This window comes from Phymastichus coffea, unplaced genomic scaffold (genome assembly GCF_024137745.1).
Source record: "Phymastichus coffea isolate CEN01 unplaced genomic scaffold, Cenicafe_Pcof_1.1 PCOF00153, whole genome shotgun sequence".
NCBI lineage: Eukaryota > Metazoa > Arthropoda > Insecta > Hymenoptera > Eulophidae > Phymastichus > Phymastichus coffea.
In genome coordinates this window covers 169333-182620 of record NW_026706964.1, presented here as the reverse complement: position 1 = coordinate 182620, position 13288 = coordinate 169333, and the positions used below count along the sequence as shown (strand labels likewise).

Below are 13288 nucleotides of genomic sequence, written 5' to 3'. Positions count from 1 at the left end.
ATGTTAACATTAGCGATGAACAAACGTAACTATTGCAATACAATGACATCAACGCTATCTTGGATTACCAGTTCATCTTTAGATATTACGCAGCGGCGCAACTTTTAAAAACGATGAAAAGTAGGCGAATAACAAAACGTTTCCCCCTGACAATTACAACCACCAAACGAACCTCCACGAGCAATACCTATGCAGCGGGAAATGCCCGCGCGACGCCGAGGACGACGTGGATTGTGCACGATTGCCCAGCACGGAAATGAGTTTGCCACACCGTTACGTGCGGCATACAGTGGCTGCTCTGGCCTTTCCCCTCCCCGTCCTCCATTCGCCAGCGCACACGCTTTTGCAAGGCACTCGCTCGTGCAGCGCGGCGATATTGATGACCCGCAGCAGTCGATGCTCGTAGAGCGCGAGGCTGCGCGATGCTGCGCGAGGTAACGTCGATCGCAGCTGTCACGCGCGCATCGCGGCCGCTCTTGCGACGCCCTCCACTGTCATACGCGACCTCCGCGGGCTCTACCGATCCGATTTGCGGGCGCGCGTGCGCGCGCCACGTCGACGTGAAGCTGATTCGCGATTTTTGCCACCCTTACGCCGCGGACGAGAGAAAGAGCGGAACAAAAAAGAGAGAAGAAAGAGCGTCGTCGTCGATTCGGCGCGAGGCGCCGAGGTGGAAAGTTCGCTGGTTCCTTTTTTTTTTCCTCGCCTCCTGCTCCACTTCTTCCTCAACGTCGAATAAAAGCCCAAACGATTTATTCAGCTCGCGCGCTTTCGAGTTCTTTGACTTTGCCGAAAGGTGTTCTTTTCTGTACGAGCGACGACGAGCGTTTCTTCTTCCGCTTTTTCCTTTTCGCGGAGATGTGAAAAGAAGGCTGATTTGCTCGGCCCAGCGAGGGACTTTGTAAAGAAATTGGGTTAACTGGGAGGAACGGAGTTTGCGAAAATTTATTGGGAAAAGTTGGCGAGGGCGAGACGTACGATAGACTAGTCACGGTGCGGGAGCAGGGTGACAGGAGCCAGACGTCCTCGGCCTGCATTATCGTCACGCCAGATGCTTATGGGCGTGCCGTAATTATGACGCAGAACACAATAACGAGAAGCAAGCGTCGCACGATTCGGCAGACTAATCCCGGTCTTATCGGCGGAAGAGCCGAGTTTCATTAGTTTTCTCGCGAAACTGAAAAAGAAAAAAAAAATCAAGGAACGTGGAGCTCGAAGAGAAACCATTTGAACGCCACCCCGCCACTCAAGTCTTAAAAGCCAAGTAATAAAGTATTTAAACTCTCATGGCGAAGATTGATGGAGATTGCACTTTCTCTCTCTCTCGTCGTTGATCATCGTCACACGACGACGACGACGACGACGCGCACACTACACTTTAAAGGCGCCTCTCTCCGCCCGCGAAACCCATCTAATGTTCAATGCTACAGCGGCTTAATTAGCCTCGTCTCCATACGCGTCATATTTCCATCTAAGTTTGCCTGGCAGGCTAATTGGCCGCCGAGTTCACAGCCGGCAAGTTTCGCGCGTACGTACGGCTCGGTCCTCGCCTTAGCGAGCTCGTCAAGCCTTTTCGCCTCGCAAGTCGCTTGTCTCGCTCGCTCGGGGCTTTTGGCCTCTTTCCCCGACGACACGATTTCCCCCTCGTGGAGCTCTCTCGCGCGCCTTATTGTTTGTTCCGCCTCCGCGCCGCCACGTGATTACGATGCAGTCGTCTCCTCGAGCGCCGGGGGAGAAACGACCGATTGACGCCCGCCTCGCTCTTGTTTTCAGGTGACGAGTGCTGCCGTCGCCGCTGCTCGGGCTTCGCTCGCGCTCGCCCTCCGGTTCGAACCGTTTTTCCGGCGGTGCAGTCGCGTCGCGCCAACGGTACGTACTGGATCGTCGCGAGAGTTGCGCGAGTTACATTCGGCGAACGGAAGTTTAACGAGAGGTCGACCCTCTCGACGTGGAATTCCTCCCTTACTAAGAGACCCTAATATGGACGATTCCCCCCTGAAATAAGAAGCAATATACCGTCCGATAGTCCACTCGAACGTTACAGTCTTCCCATCGCTGCACGTCCAATTAGCGAGAGCCGGCTTCGGCGTACGCGCGTGCGCCTCTGCTGAACTTTAATGAAATTCGAGTTTCGAGAATTTCGTGTCCTGATTAAAACTTCTTGGCGCGGAGGCCGGCGGCGGCGATGTATCTGTCCGCGACAGAGGAGGGCCCGTGCTTTGACTGGACGGCCACTCGGCGCGGGAACGCCGCCGAACTTTCCCCCGAACTCGTCCGCGCACCTCCCGGCCGCGGGGCCAGCCACTTTCCTCGCGGCGATCGTCGCCTTTTGGAAGCCGTTGCGCGCGCGCGCGCCAATCGCCTTTTTACGTTCAGCCGCGCTCGACGGGGAAAAAGACGGACGGCGATGATTGTTTGACCGATTACCGCGCGAGATTGTATTTTCGACGAATCCGAGGCGGCGAGTTCGCGTTACGCCGTGAAAGAAAAAAAGAACGAACAAAAGAGAGAAATTCCCGTCGACGATTTTCGCCGGAGGCGTAAGCCATCAGATGCTGCTGCAGAAAAGCTCGCGCGCGGAGCGTGTCGATCGTCGTCGTCTGCAGCTCGACAAGAGAAAGAGAGAGAGAGAGAGAGAAACGTCGATACTAGCTGCCGAGGCGAGAAAAAGTTCCGTGGGTACAGAGAGAATAAAACTAAACGAGAGACGGACTTCATCGCTCTTTCTCTATTTTGCGCTTCTTTCTGTACCATCTCTATGATCTCCGACGGCGCTTTCGAGTCTCATTTCCTTTGATTCGAGGAAAAACCTACGTCTCGCGACGAAAAAAAGAAATCACTTTTCCCTTTTTATTTCATTTGCCTGGTTACAGTGACCTCCGTAAGTTATAATTATCGTAACAACGCGTTTGTGCAGATGCGTTCCTCGCGAGAGAGGGACGAGACGCGCGACTAGCCGTCGAATCGGGAAATAAGTTTTCGGGCGCGGAGAGGAGCCGGACACGCTCGCCATTTTTGAGTTACGCGGCGTAATACGAGTTTTATGGAATTTTAAATTGAATCGCTGTCGTACGGCTGCGCGCCGGGGCAAAGGCATTTCGGGCACCGACCGCTTTCCAAGTTTCATTCGCGCCCGACTTACTTTCAGATAATTTGCGGGACGTACAAGCGGCGAACGGGGTGTGGTTTATTAATACGAATGCAGTTTCGAGGAAATTGATTTGCCTTTCAGCCCTAGAGCGAGCGTCAGTGTCGGAGCGCTGAATTTTACCAGAAGAGTAACCAGGTAAAAATTAAAAGTACTGCAATGATGCTCGCCCGAAAAGACAACCGGTAGTCCTCCTCACGACGGAACCCCCGGACAATTAATCTTGAACCGCGCGAAAATTAAGCAGCCCGAGAAAAACCAATCCATTGAGTGCGGTCAAGATTACATCCTCGTCTTTGTGGGGCTTGATTTATGTTGCGCCAAGCGAGGCGTCCATTACCACGTAATTTGGGACACACACATGCGCACATGAAAAATTAACGGTTTCGGTCCACCCCACGTGTATATACGCGCACGCGCGCGGTACAAATCAAGATAATGGCTGATATTTCACGCAAGTTGAGGGCTAATGTGCGTATAGTATAGGCCTCCCGGGGATTGTCGCTCGCGCGCGAGCACAACTTACCTACGAGTACATAAGGGACACGGGCGCGCACCGTCATCCGTATCAATATCAACCGCACCGCGGTGGACCTCGCTCGTGCAAGTGATTTCCTTATTTGACGAAGTTGTGGCGCCCGTGACGGGACTGGCGATTCGACCGATGAACACAGTCACGCGGGCGAACCGTACCGCCGAGCGATCTTTCTTTGCGGCGAGTCAGCGACAATAAGACATTGTAAGGTTCGTTACTGGCACCGAAAAGCGAGCTGCACTTGCCTACCGTAATTACAACTATTATTGGCTTATTGGCACGGGAAAGAATTAACGACGCCAACTGCACGAGGATTTCAAAAGAATAATTTTGGTCTTTGACGCCAGAAGTTTGGCAAAGGTTCGTTTCGACCAATCTAACAAGCGAAGCTCATCGTATTATTATACTGAACCGACGCTGACTTAGTCGTAATAGGTTTCTCCATTCAATCACGTGGTTTCTCCGTGAGTAACGTAGATGGTTTTCATATCTACCTTCACCCCGATCAGCATAACAATAGCTGATATATCCGTCCAGTACTACCCATATCGCAGCGAGCTCTTCTTTTGTTAGACAGCTTCGAATAACGACGCGAAATTGCAGTTTCCGAAATCTTTCGTAATGCGAAGTGAAAGTCGTATTTCAGATTTACCGCGCAGAAAATTGCCTTTGTTATCATTCTAACGACTATGGAACTAGGATACGTCGTTACTGATCAAAAAGAATGGTTGAAAATAAAATTCATGCACGTCGAATTTACAAGTGGGAAAAAATCGCTACCGTTTCAAAAACAGCATCGGAAAAATGTTCTTTCGCAAAAATCATCCAACAAAAAAGAGTTGCAACGATGGCTCGTCAACGAAAGCAACAAAAAGCCGGGAAGATAGAGAGAAATCACCTCGCAGAGTGAAAAAAAAATTCCCTTGAAATATCGACTGCAAAAGGCTGACGAAAAAAAATCACCGAGTAGATGAATCAATATTGACGCTAGAGCGTTGCGAGCATTTCTCCGCGCCGGCGTTTTTTTTCTTCCCTCCCTCGCGATATTGATGCGGCAACTCTCTGGCACAGGTGTGAATTTCGTGAGCTACCGTCGAGCGCACAAAGGCCTCGCACAGAGTGCACGTGTGCGTACACTCGTTATGATTGGAAAAGTTTGAAAGCCTTTGGCGGAACGGCCGCTCTTTCCTCTCTCGAGGTGCGTTTCTATGCACAAGTCGACGATGCGGCTGAACAGTCGATAATCTTTATTTTGTTTCTCGTCGATTGAAAATAATGAAGGCGGGCTCATTATTCGCGCGTTTCATTAGCGAACTCTCAGCTTTCCAGACAAGCAAACAAAAATAATAAAAAAATAATAGACTACGCCTCCTCCAAAGAAATAATCAGAACTCCGGGGCAACGACAAACCCATCAAACGGAATCGCCCGTAAAGGATAAGACTCGAGAAAGAAGGTAGGAAAAGGAGTAGCTGTTCTATCGGCAGGCATAGTAATTGTCGATATACCTTTGGCCGTTATCACGGCGACGCAGTAAACACTGTCGAGTGCGCGCGACGCCGAGGAGGATTACTGCGAAAGTATATATTTAACGGCTGGGCGAAATTAGAAATTCTAACGAAGATTAAGGCAAGAGAGAGCTTACCGCCCCGACGGAGCAGCAGATCTATGCAAATCGCCCTACCCGATCCCCCCGAGAGTGGAGTGCAGCTATGGAGGTTTCGGTGTCAAGTGCTTTAGTCGGCGAAATGCGAAATGTACCTTTTTTTTTCTCTTGCTCCGCCTTATTAGGAGCAAGCGTTCACTTTTTTTCTTTTGCTTTGTGCTTCTTTTGTCGTAATTTTCCTTTTGTGATCAGTTATTTTTTTTCTTTTTTTTAACGATATAAATTAGTTCACTTTTTCCATCAGAATGCAGAGGAATAATGTAATTGAATCTATAAATCAATTAACACAATAGTGTGGATTAATGGCAAAACGTTGACGATTATTTATTTGAAAAACAGTTAATCGACGAAATTTTCATGAGAATTACTGTAATAAACGTATTATTAATTTATTCGACCGATTATTAATCATCGACATAAAAAATAATTAGTCTGAGATGGCAGCCAAAGAACCGAATAAAAAAATAATTGTTTGATGTATGAATAATCTTGAACGCTTGATCGACCGAGAAAAAATGATTGGAAAGAATCTGGCTGGCCGACGCTAAAAGCACGGCTAACGAGCGTTAACTACAGGCCGACTATAAAATGAGATTATAAGCGCAATAACGGAAGGCTACGGTTAGCATTAATCAACTCGTGGTTTCACCGTAAGTAATACACTAGCCGGTTCTCACATCTACCTTGATCCCGATCAACATAACAATAGCCGATATCTATGAGCTACCCGTATTCTACTTTTGTTAGAAACCCGACCCACACACGGAAAATCGAGTTTGCTTCGTTACGAAATTTCGTGTATAACCTACAACTACGTCGACGGAAAGAAAAGCAAATGCAACGTCAGTTAAGGAATCACGCATCGGAGTTTACCGAGAAGTGCATACCGGGCAAGGCAGCAGAGGCGAGTAATTAGTCAGCCAGGAAATGTCAATTGAAGCACGCTCGGTGGAGGAGCGAGCGCGAGGCTCGTGACAATAAATACACGCGCGCAGAACTCGCAAGGCGGCGCGGTTCGTCGGTAAATTCGCCCATTTCCAAGGAGCCGCGTCGCCAGCGACCAATCAAAATCCTTGCGGGAGGCAACATTGAATAATCGCCGCGAGACGCTCTCGCGGTAATTGAGGGCTTTCGCGTGCGGCATTTTCGAGGGTGAGAACTTTACGCGCTGACTCACCCGCGTAAAGTATGATTGCTTTCTTTTTATTTTGCACTCTACGAGACGACGATTGGGTATATATATCTTGAAGGATAATGAGAGTCTAACACTCGTCGAGCAGCGCACGAGTGCAATTGAAGTACGAAGATGACGATGGTGAAATAGCAATAAGCGGGTTTCTTGGAAATTAAGAATAAAATCGCTCAAGTAGCAAAGAGGAAGCTTGCAGCGGGCAAAGCAGACTCGATTTTCGCGTCGTGCGTACGGTATTTTCTCCGTATTAACCGACCTGTGCGAATCCGCTGCACTTATTTCTCTTTCGCAGCTTCTCCGTGCTCCTGCCCTTTCTTTTCCAGTCCGAGCCATTTTTCGCTGCTGCTTTTCCAGCAAGTCGATAATTCTACGAGAGAGAGAGAGAGAGAGAGAGAGAGAGAGGGAAAAAAAGACATCGCCCCTTTTACAATATATTTCATCGCGTACATTTCGAACGTCCGCTTCGGGGGAAAATGCGGGGCATGAAGAATGCACCGCCCTTTAATTTTGGCGAACCCGTTTAATCCTAGAGCAAGAGAGGAAGCTGAAATTTTAGAAATGTCAGAGCGCAGTAAACTTTTAGATACGTTCCCAAAGTTCAAGCCGCGTGCGTTGTTGAATCTCAACTGGAATGCGAGGGAAATAAAAGTTGCAAAATACAATTTGTCGCGTTGACTCGCTGCGAAAGTGTGATTTCTATACCGCCAGCCGTCCGCTCCTCTCTCCGTTTCGCAAGTTTTAATTCCCGTCGTGGCGCACAAAGCCCGAAAATTCTTATAATTGAATGCCTTCGGGAGAGCGCGTCGTAAAATTTAATCGCGCTCCCCCGCCGCGAAAATTCTCAACGACTGTACTCTCCCGAGCTCATCCGCGATCAATTACGAGGCCGTCGTAGAATCAATTATCCCGCGCTCTGGCGTCGCGCGAAAACGCCGGGGTGTACACAGAAGCGTCTTGCTCGCCGGTAATCAAATTTGCCGCCGCCGCGAACAAAGAGCGCCGCGCACGACTCGTTAGACGCGGTGAGGCGGGATTCTCTCAAGAGCGGTGAACTACGAGTGATTCGATTTCCCCTGATAACGGAGCCGCCGTGCTCGACGGTGACAAATCCGCGCGGCGACTGACTGGCGACGCGCTGCTTCCGTCGAACTTTGCCGCGGGACTCGAAGCCAGCGCAGCGCGCTCATTTTCGAGCGCCCCGAGACGCTGCGTCCGATGGGCGTCCCACTGAAAGCGCCATCCCCGCGTGTTTACCGGCGAAGCGTCGGGAGGCGCGCGCGGCATCGATAGCCCAAGCCGACTATCGGCCCGCCGCGTCGACAGGAGAGCAACGAAGAGGAAGGTATAAGGTATAAGGTGCCATCGTGCCTTATCTCGTGGATGGAGCTTTAAATCGTCGCTCGTGACCGCCCATACTAAGTACTCCGAAGGAAGACGGGCAGGGGGGGGGGGCGTAGAGCGCATAACCAATTTGACGTATGCAGCCCGTCAAATGAAATTTCCCGCGCGTGATTCAAAGCCCTAAAGATATGCAAATGCGTCTGTGCCGCCGAGCGAAGGGTGAAGCGGACGATTAACGAGGCGCGATTGTACTACGAGTCTCCTCTCTCTCTCCCACTCCCTCTCGCAAGCTTCCGCTTTGGCTGCAGACGCCTACGCGCGTTTATTCAATTTGCGGACATTTTAATAATAGGCGCGGGGTCAGGAGGCTATTGTGCGCTTTCAAATGTGCCGAGGGTTGGGATGCGGTTTTGCGTGATGGTATTTCGATGAGTATGTGGCGGGACTGCGGATATATACGCGCTATTGATGGATCGCTTCCTTTATTTCATTCTGGATTGATCAATGACCTCTGAAGCTGAATCTTATATACATTGCAATTTTAAAGTATGTACGTCGGAGTATTTTTTTTTTTTTAATTGTGGCTCGCGGTTAGTTCAGCTGAATTTTCGTTACGTTGCGAAATCGTTCGCGACTAGTTGTGTAGCTACTAACCGAACCCATGTATACACGAAGTACTAAAGAAATCTTATAGCGATCAATAGGTGTAAACGCAAAGTACCTTCGAAAATTCAATATCGCCATTAACTGTAATGCTCGTTTCATCAACGATCCATCCTCATTATTCCCCCGAAGAAACGCATCCATTATCTAATGAAAAACCCATCCTCACCCTCGCTCACGACGCACTCAAAAGTTCATAATTCGAGTCTCGAGCAAATAATCCGCCTTAGCTCTCGTATTTCCTTGGCAGCAACCGCTCGCAAAAAGAAACCTTCGATAGAATTTGCATTGGCCGAACGCTTGCAGGGACGGAAATCTAGCGGAAAAAAAGGTCGGCGTCGTCATTGTCGGCACAGAGAGACGCCTTTCGCTTATTGGCTTAGTCACGGATCGTCCGTTGGGTCTTTCTCTCTCCGATAGTTCCCCCGAGGGTCATATCGCACACGCAGTACGAAAGGGATTCGTCCAAAATTCAAACCCTCGAGAGTGACACTCTGCTCAGCTCTATTCCGCGTTCATTAGAGACGAGAGCAGCGCCGCAGTTAGCCGTGACGCTCGCGAAATTTTGTTTTTCTTTCGGGCAGGCTGCGTTCGTTCGCGCGAGACGCACGTGCGTCGTGGGCGATCAGTCGTTCGGGATTCGGGAAAGAAAAGCGTTTCGATGGCAACGACGGCACTCGTATACGTACAACACGAGCGTCACACATGTAATCGTCGTACTTGACATCGGGAAGTAATCCGTCACTTGACCAGAGAAAATCATCGGGAAATAATTTCTAAGAGTAGCAGCTAAGAAAAGACGACGAGGTCGAGTTATGGAATAACCGGGCAGACACGACTAGCGTATATACGCGAGGAGCCGTCGGATCCATCTGGTCGCGACGAAGAGAGTCAGACAAACGCGCAAGACGCGTCGCGCTCGCGGCGAACAAGCAGCGATCTTACCTTCTCTCGTAGCATGTCTCGCACTCTGCTCGCCTGGTTCCTGCTCCTGTGCAGCTCGAGCTGCAGCTCCAAGCACCTCTCCTGCCAGTTAAGCTCCTCCACGGTGTTGGCGTAGCCGTCGCAGCCCTTGGCCGAGGCGACGAACGTGGGCTTGCACTGCGCGGGCTCCTGGTGAGCGAGCGGCCTGCTCTGGGCGTCGGGCTGGCACCTGCCGGGGAACGGGCTCCTGGACGAGCAGCCGGGCGCGAAGCCGCCGGCGAGGGCTGGCAGCTCGCGCGCCGTTCCCTCGTAGCCGGCCGACCCGAGGTCGACCAGGGGCAGCCGGCTGTCCACGTACTCGACTCGGCCGCTCGGCTCCGAGGTGAAGTTGAACGGGCTGGCGCGCGACTTGGCGTGGTGCGGTGGTGGCGGCGGCCCCGCGCTGCCGGGCGGACTCCCCTTGAGCTCCGCGTAGCCGGCGCCCCGGGCGCTCTCGGGCGGCGGCCCGGGCAGGTTGGCGTACGGGGTGTCCCGCTGGTGCGCCGGACTGCCGCTGCCGAGCCTCGGGCGGGGCGGCGGCGTCGGGCCCTGTCTGCCGCCCGGTCGCCTCGTCCTCGGGCGGTCCGCCGACGGGGACGCGCCCGCGCAGCAGGAGTCGTGGCGCCGCGAGCCCATCCGCGGACTGCATGGCGCCGATGTGCTCGAGCCCAACTCCGAGGTCAGCCTGGCTATAGGGTCCAGTATCTGCGACAGCCGCCTGGCCGGCGAGCCGCGCACTTCGTCCATGGCTCGTCGGCTCACGGCTCGGGTCGACGCCCGCTCATGATCTCGCCCTGCAACAAACGAGTTCCAAAGCGCTTTAGCACCCAGCGCCGGCATTCCGATTACGAAATCTTTGCCTCCGCGCGCGCGCCGTTCACTTTCTCGCGCTGACCTTGGGGGGGGGGGGGGGGCGCCGCTCGAGAGCGCTCACGGCGATTATGCAAACGCGCTCGTCGAGCGCGGCCCGGTTCGCCGCGGCGACCCGGCTTTTACGGTTATCTGCACCGGCTGCAGTGGCGCGCTCGCTTTCCGCTCCGGGCCGCCGCTCGAATGCCATTTTTCTTGCCTCGGCAAAGTCAACTAGACTACTCGCCGCAGATCTACATTCGCTGGATCGCCGCTCGCGGGATAAGCTACTGTTGTCCTTTGCGAGTCTATATGCTTCTTGCGAATCTCAAATTTAATGTAGACAGCTCGCCGTAAAAATGACAATTACTTTATGTTTCACGTAGACGTCGAAAGTCGAAACTACTTGCTCATTTCGTCTTCCGAAGAAAAAAGAAACTTTGATATCGCTGATGACATTCTTCTGCAGATGCTGAACTGCATATCAATGAGCGAAGTAAAATATACATTTTTCAACTAATAAAAAATCTGAATTTATTATCATGGATTTTTCACAAGCTAATGCGAAAATAATTGGAAGTAATTTATTAGCGAGCTGTCACTCTAAATTGTGCGAAAAAGAATGAGCCAATGTATCATTGCTTTCCAAACCGCAATCACGGAAATTAAAATAGTCGTCGCAGTCGGATAATGATCACGATAACACTACCGGAAAAAGGAAGTCTTCCGTGTAATTATACGCGGAATAAAGCAAGAAAGTCAAAAGAAAACTGCACTTGAAAGGATAAATTCCATCGTACCATTATATTCCTAATTGTTCCACACCGATGTCTACACATACCTGGCTCCCTCAATTTAAAGCGCCCCAGCGATAAAAAAAATAAGAAAAAATATATTTTTCCTCTTGCGCTGACACGAGCATTACCGTCCCCTCCCCCTCGCGAAAGAGGAGAGAAGAAGGCAAGCCCATTAAAAATGTAAAGCGAAGAAGAGCAAGGAACAAGGCGTATTTATTCAGAAGAAGAGAGGCATATCCCCGAGAGGCCAACCTTTCGCGCCTGGCCGGAGCCGCACCGAGGGAATGCTCTGTATCCTTTTTGTTCGCCGCGCTCAAGAGGTCACGACAAATTGAAATAACTCCTTTTCGATGATGGATCAGTCGCCGGCTGTATGCACGAGTTTAATTAAGCTCGAGGGAGAAGCTCGCCGAGGCCCGAAAGAAAAGGGAAAAGCGTTTCCACCTCTCGCGAGAGCGAGGATCCGAGTTTTTAATTAAGCCCCTCGCGTATTTCTTTCCGCGCGAAGCTCGACTCGAAAAGCTCTCTCTCTCTCTCTCTCTCTCTCTCTTTCTCTCTTTGCCGCTCCTCGAACGAATTAATTATCCGCGGCGTTTGGCGACGCGAGCGCGAGATCATATATCTGCACGGGAGGGACGGAACGTTACGGACGGCAGCAGGGGAGGGGAGGCAGCTAAGAAAACACAGGGCGGAACGCCGAGACCACACGAGCTCAAATATTTGCTCGTAAGAGCCGGAGGCGCTGGGCAAAGCGTTGAGCGCGGATATCGGCGAGAGAGAGAGAGAAACGTAATCGAATCGGAGCGGCGAAAACAACGCGGCCAACTTCGACGACGGGACATTTCCTCCTCGAGTTTTGTTTCGCTTCAACTCGACGTAGAGCAATCGCGTTGTCCAAGTTTGCGCCGAGTTTCAGGGTTACGACAGACCGAATGACACTCGATGATTTTCGGGATGGACTTTCCAAGCTGATTTTCGTACGTACGCTACGCCTGTTTACTCGGAAAGAACCAATAATAACCACGATTGAGAAATCCGACGAGGAACGGTAGCGAAGCGAGTGGATTCTTTTTGTTTTGTCTTTTTGCACGCGAAGCCATCGTCCGTGATCCATTTAATAGCGAGCACGGAAGTTAAGAAAAGAAACACGTGCAGTCGAATGGAAGTCAGCATTGAATCTCGTCAGAATCGATACACCTAGAAGAAAGGTCTTTTTGATGCCAGACCTTTTGTACTCTTCTAACAAGAGGAGATTCGCTCTCCTCGGACTACTTTGAGAAGAATCCTCTCGCTGCAGCGAGACTTGTTTACTCAGCGCGATGCGACTATTCGCACACGAGGCTGTCCAAATATTCGTCCGCCGAAATTTTCCGCCGAGCAAAACAAGGCGCGCCCTCTCCCCCGCTAGCAATAACACGCCCACGGCGTTACGTTCGACGACTGCCGTTACATCGTTACGTCGTCGAAATTCGGCGCAATTAGCGCGCGCCAAAACGTTCCTTCCCGAGAGCCGCGCGCGACACGCGAAGGCCGCGCAATTCCGTCCGCGAGAGGGAGGACTTTTGTCGCGCCGATAACAAAGCTCGCGAATTCTTTTTCTTTACGAGTCGGCGTCATTTAGAAGGCAATGAAAGAATGCCCGAAACTATTTTCATCAAGTGTTGCAGTCTAAAAATAACGTCATCGACAAGCCTCTCTCTTATGTAATCTCCGCAAGCACCCAGAGTTTGCCAATAGTCCCGCAGTTTCTTCTCTCTTCCTCTCTCTCTCTCTCTCTCTCTCTCTCTCTCTCTCTCTCTCGCGCTCTTGCTCTTCACTGTGTGCTACTTGGCTTTTTTTGCCGCGGTGGAAGTGCCAAAGTTTGTTTTCTGAAAAGCTGTTCTGGGAACAATTGTTACTGATATGGAAATATTAGGCAACGCCGACGATATTACGTGAAGGATAAGGTTATTGAAATTTCAATATTCTGCATTTTTGTTGGATGAACAAAAATCTGGTTGATTGCTTTAGTTTCGGGAAAAATTCATCGTCGGCGCTACTTTCGCTCGTCAATGTTATCTCTTTTTTCATTACTGATTTTGAAAACTTCAGTTTTAAAGTTAAAATTGAAAATATATTTGAAACTAAAATCTTTT

General features: G+C 50.8%; 1 protein-coding gene across 7 annotated transcripts in view; it reads right to left on the bottom strand.

Annotated features, from left to right (window-relative positions):
* Nucleotides 1-13288, bottom strand: part of LOC131672570 (uncharacterized protein CG43867) — a 126215-nt gene that overhangs the window by 102770 nt on the left and 10157 nt on the right. For all 7 annotated transcript variants that reach the window (XM_058949882.1, XM_058949881.1, XM_058949883.1 and 4 more), the window contains one exon: nucleotides 9490-10301. In XM_058949882.1, the coding sequence (XP_058805865.1) occupies nucleotides 9490-10254 (765 nt within the window). In that variant the 5' untranslated portion in view covers nucleotides 10255-10301. The remainder of the gene's footprint in view (nucleotides 1-9489; nucleotides 10302-13288) is intronic.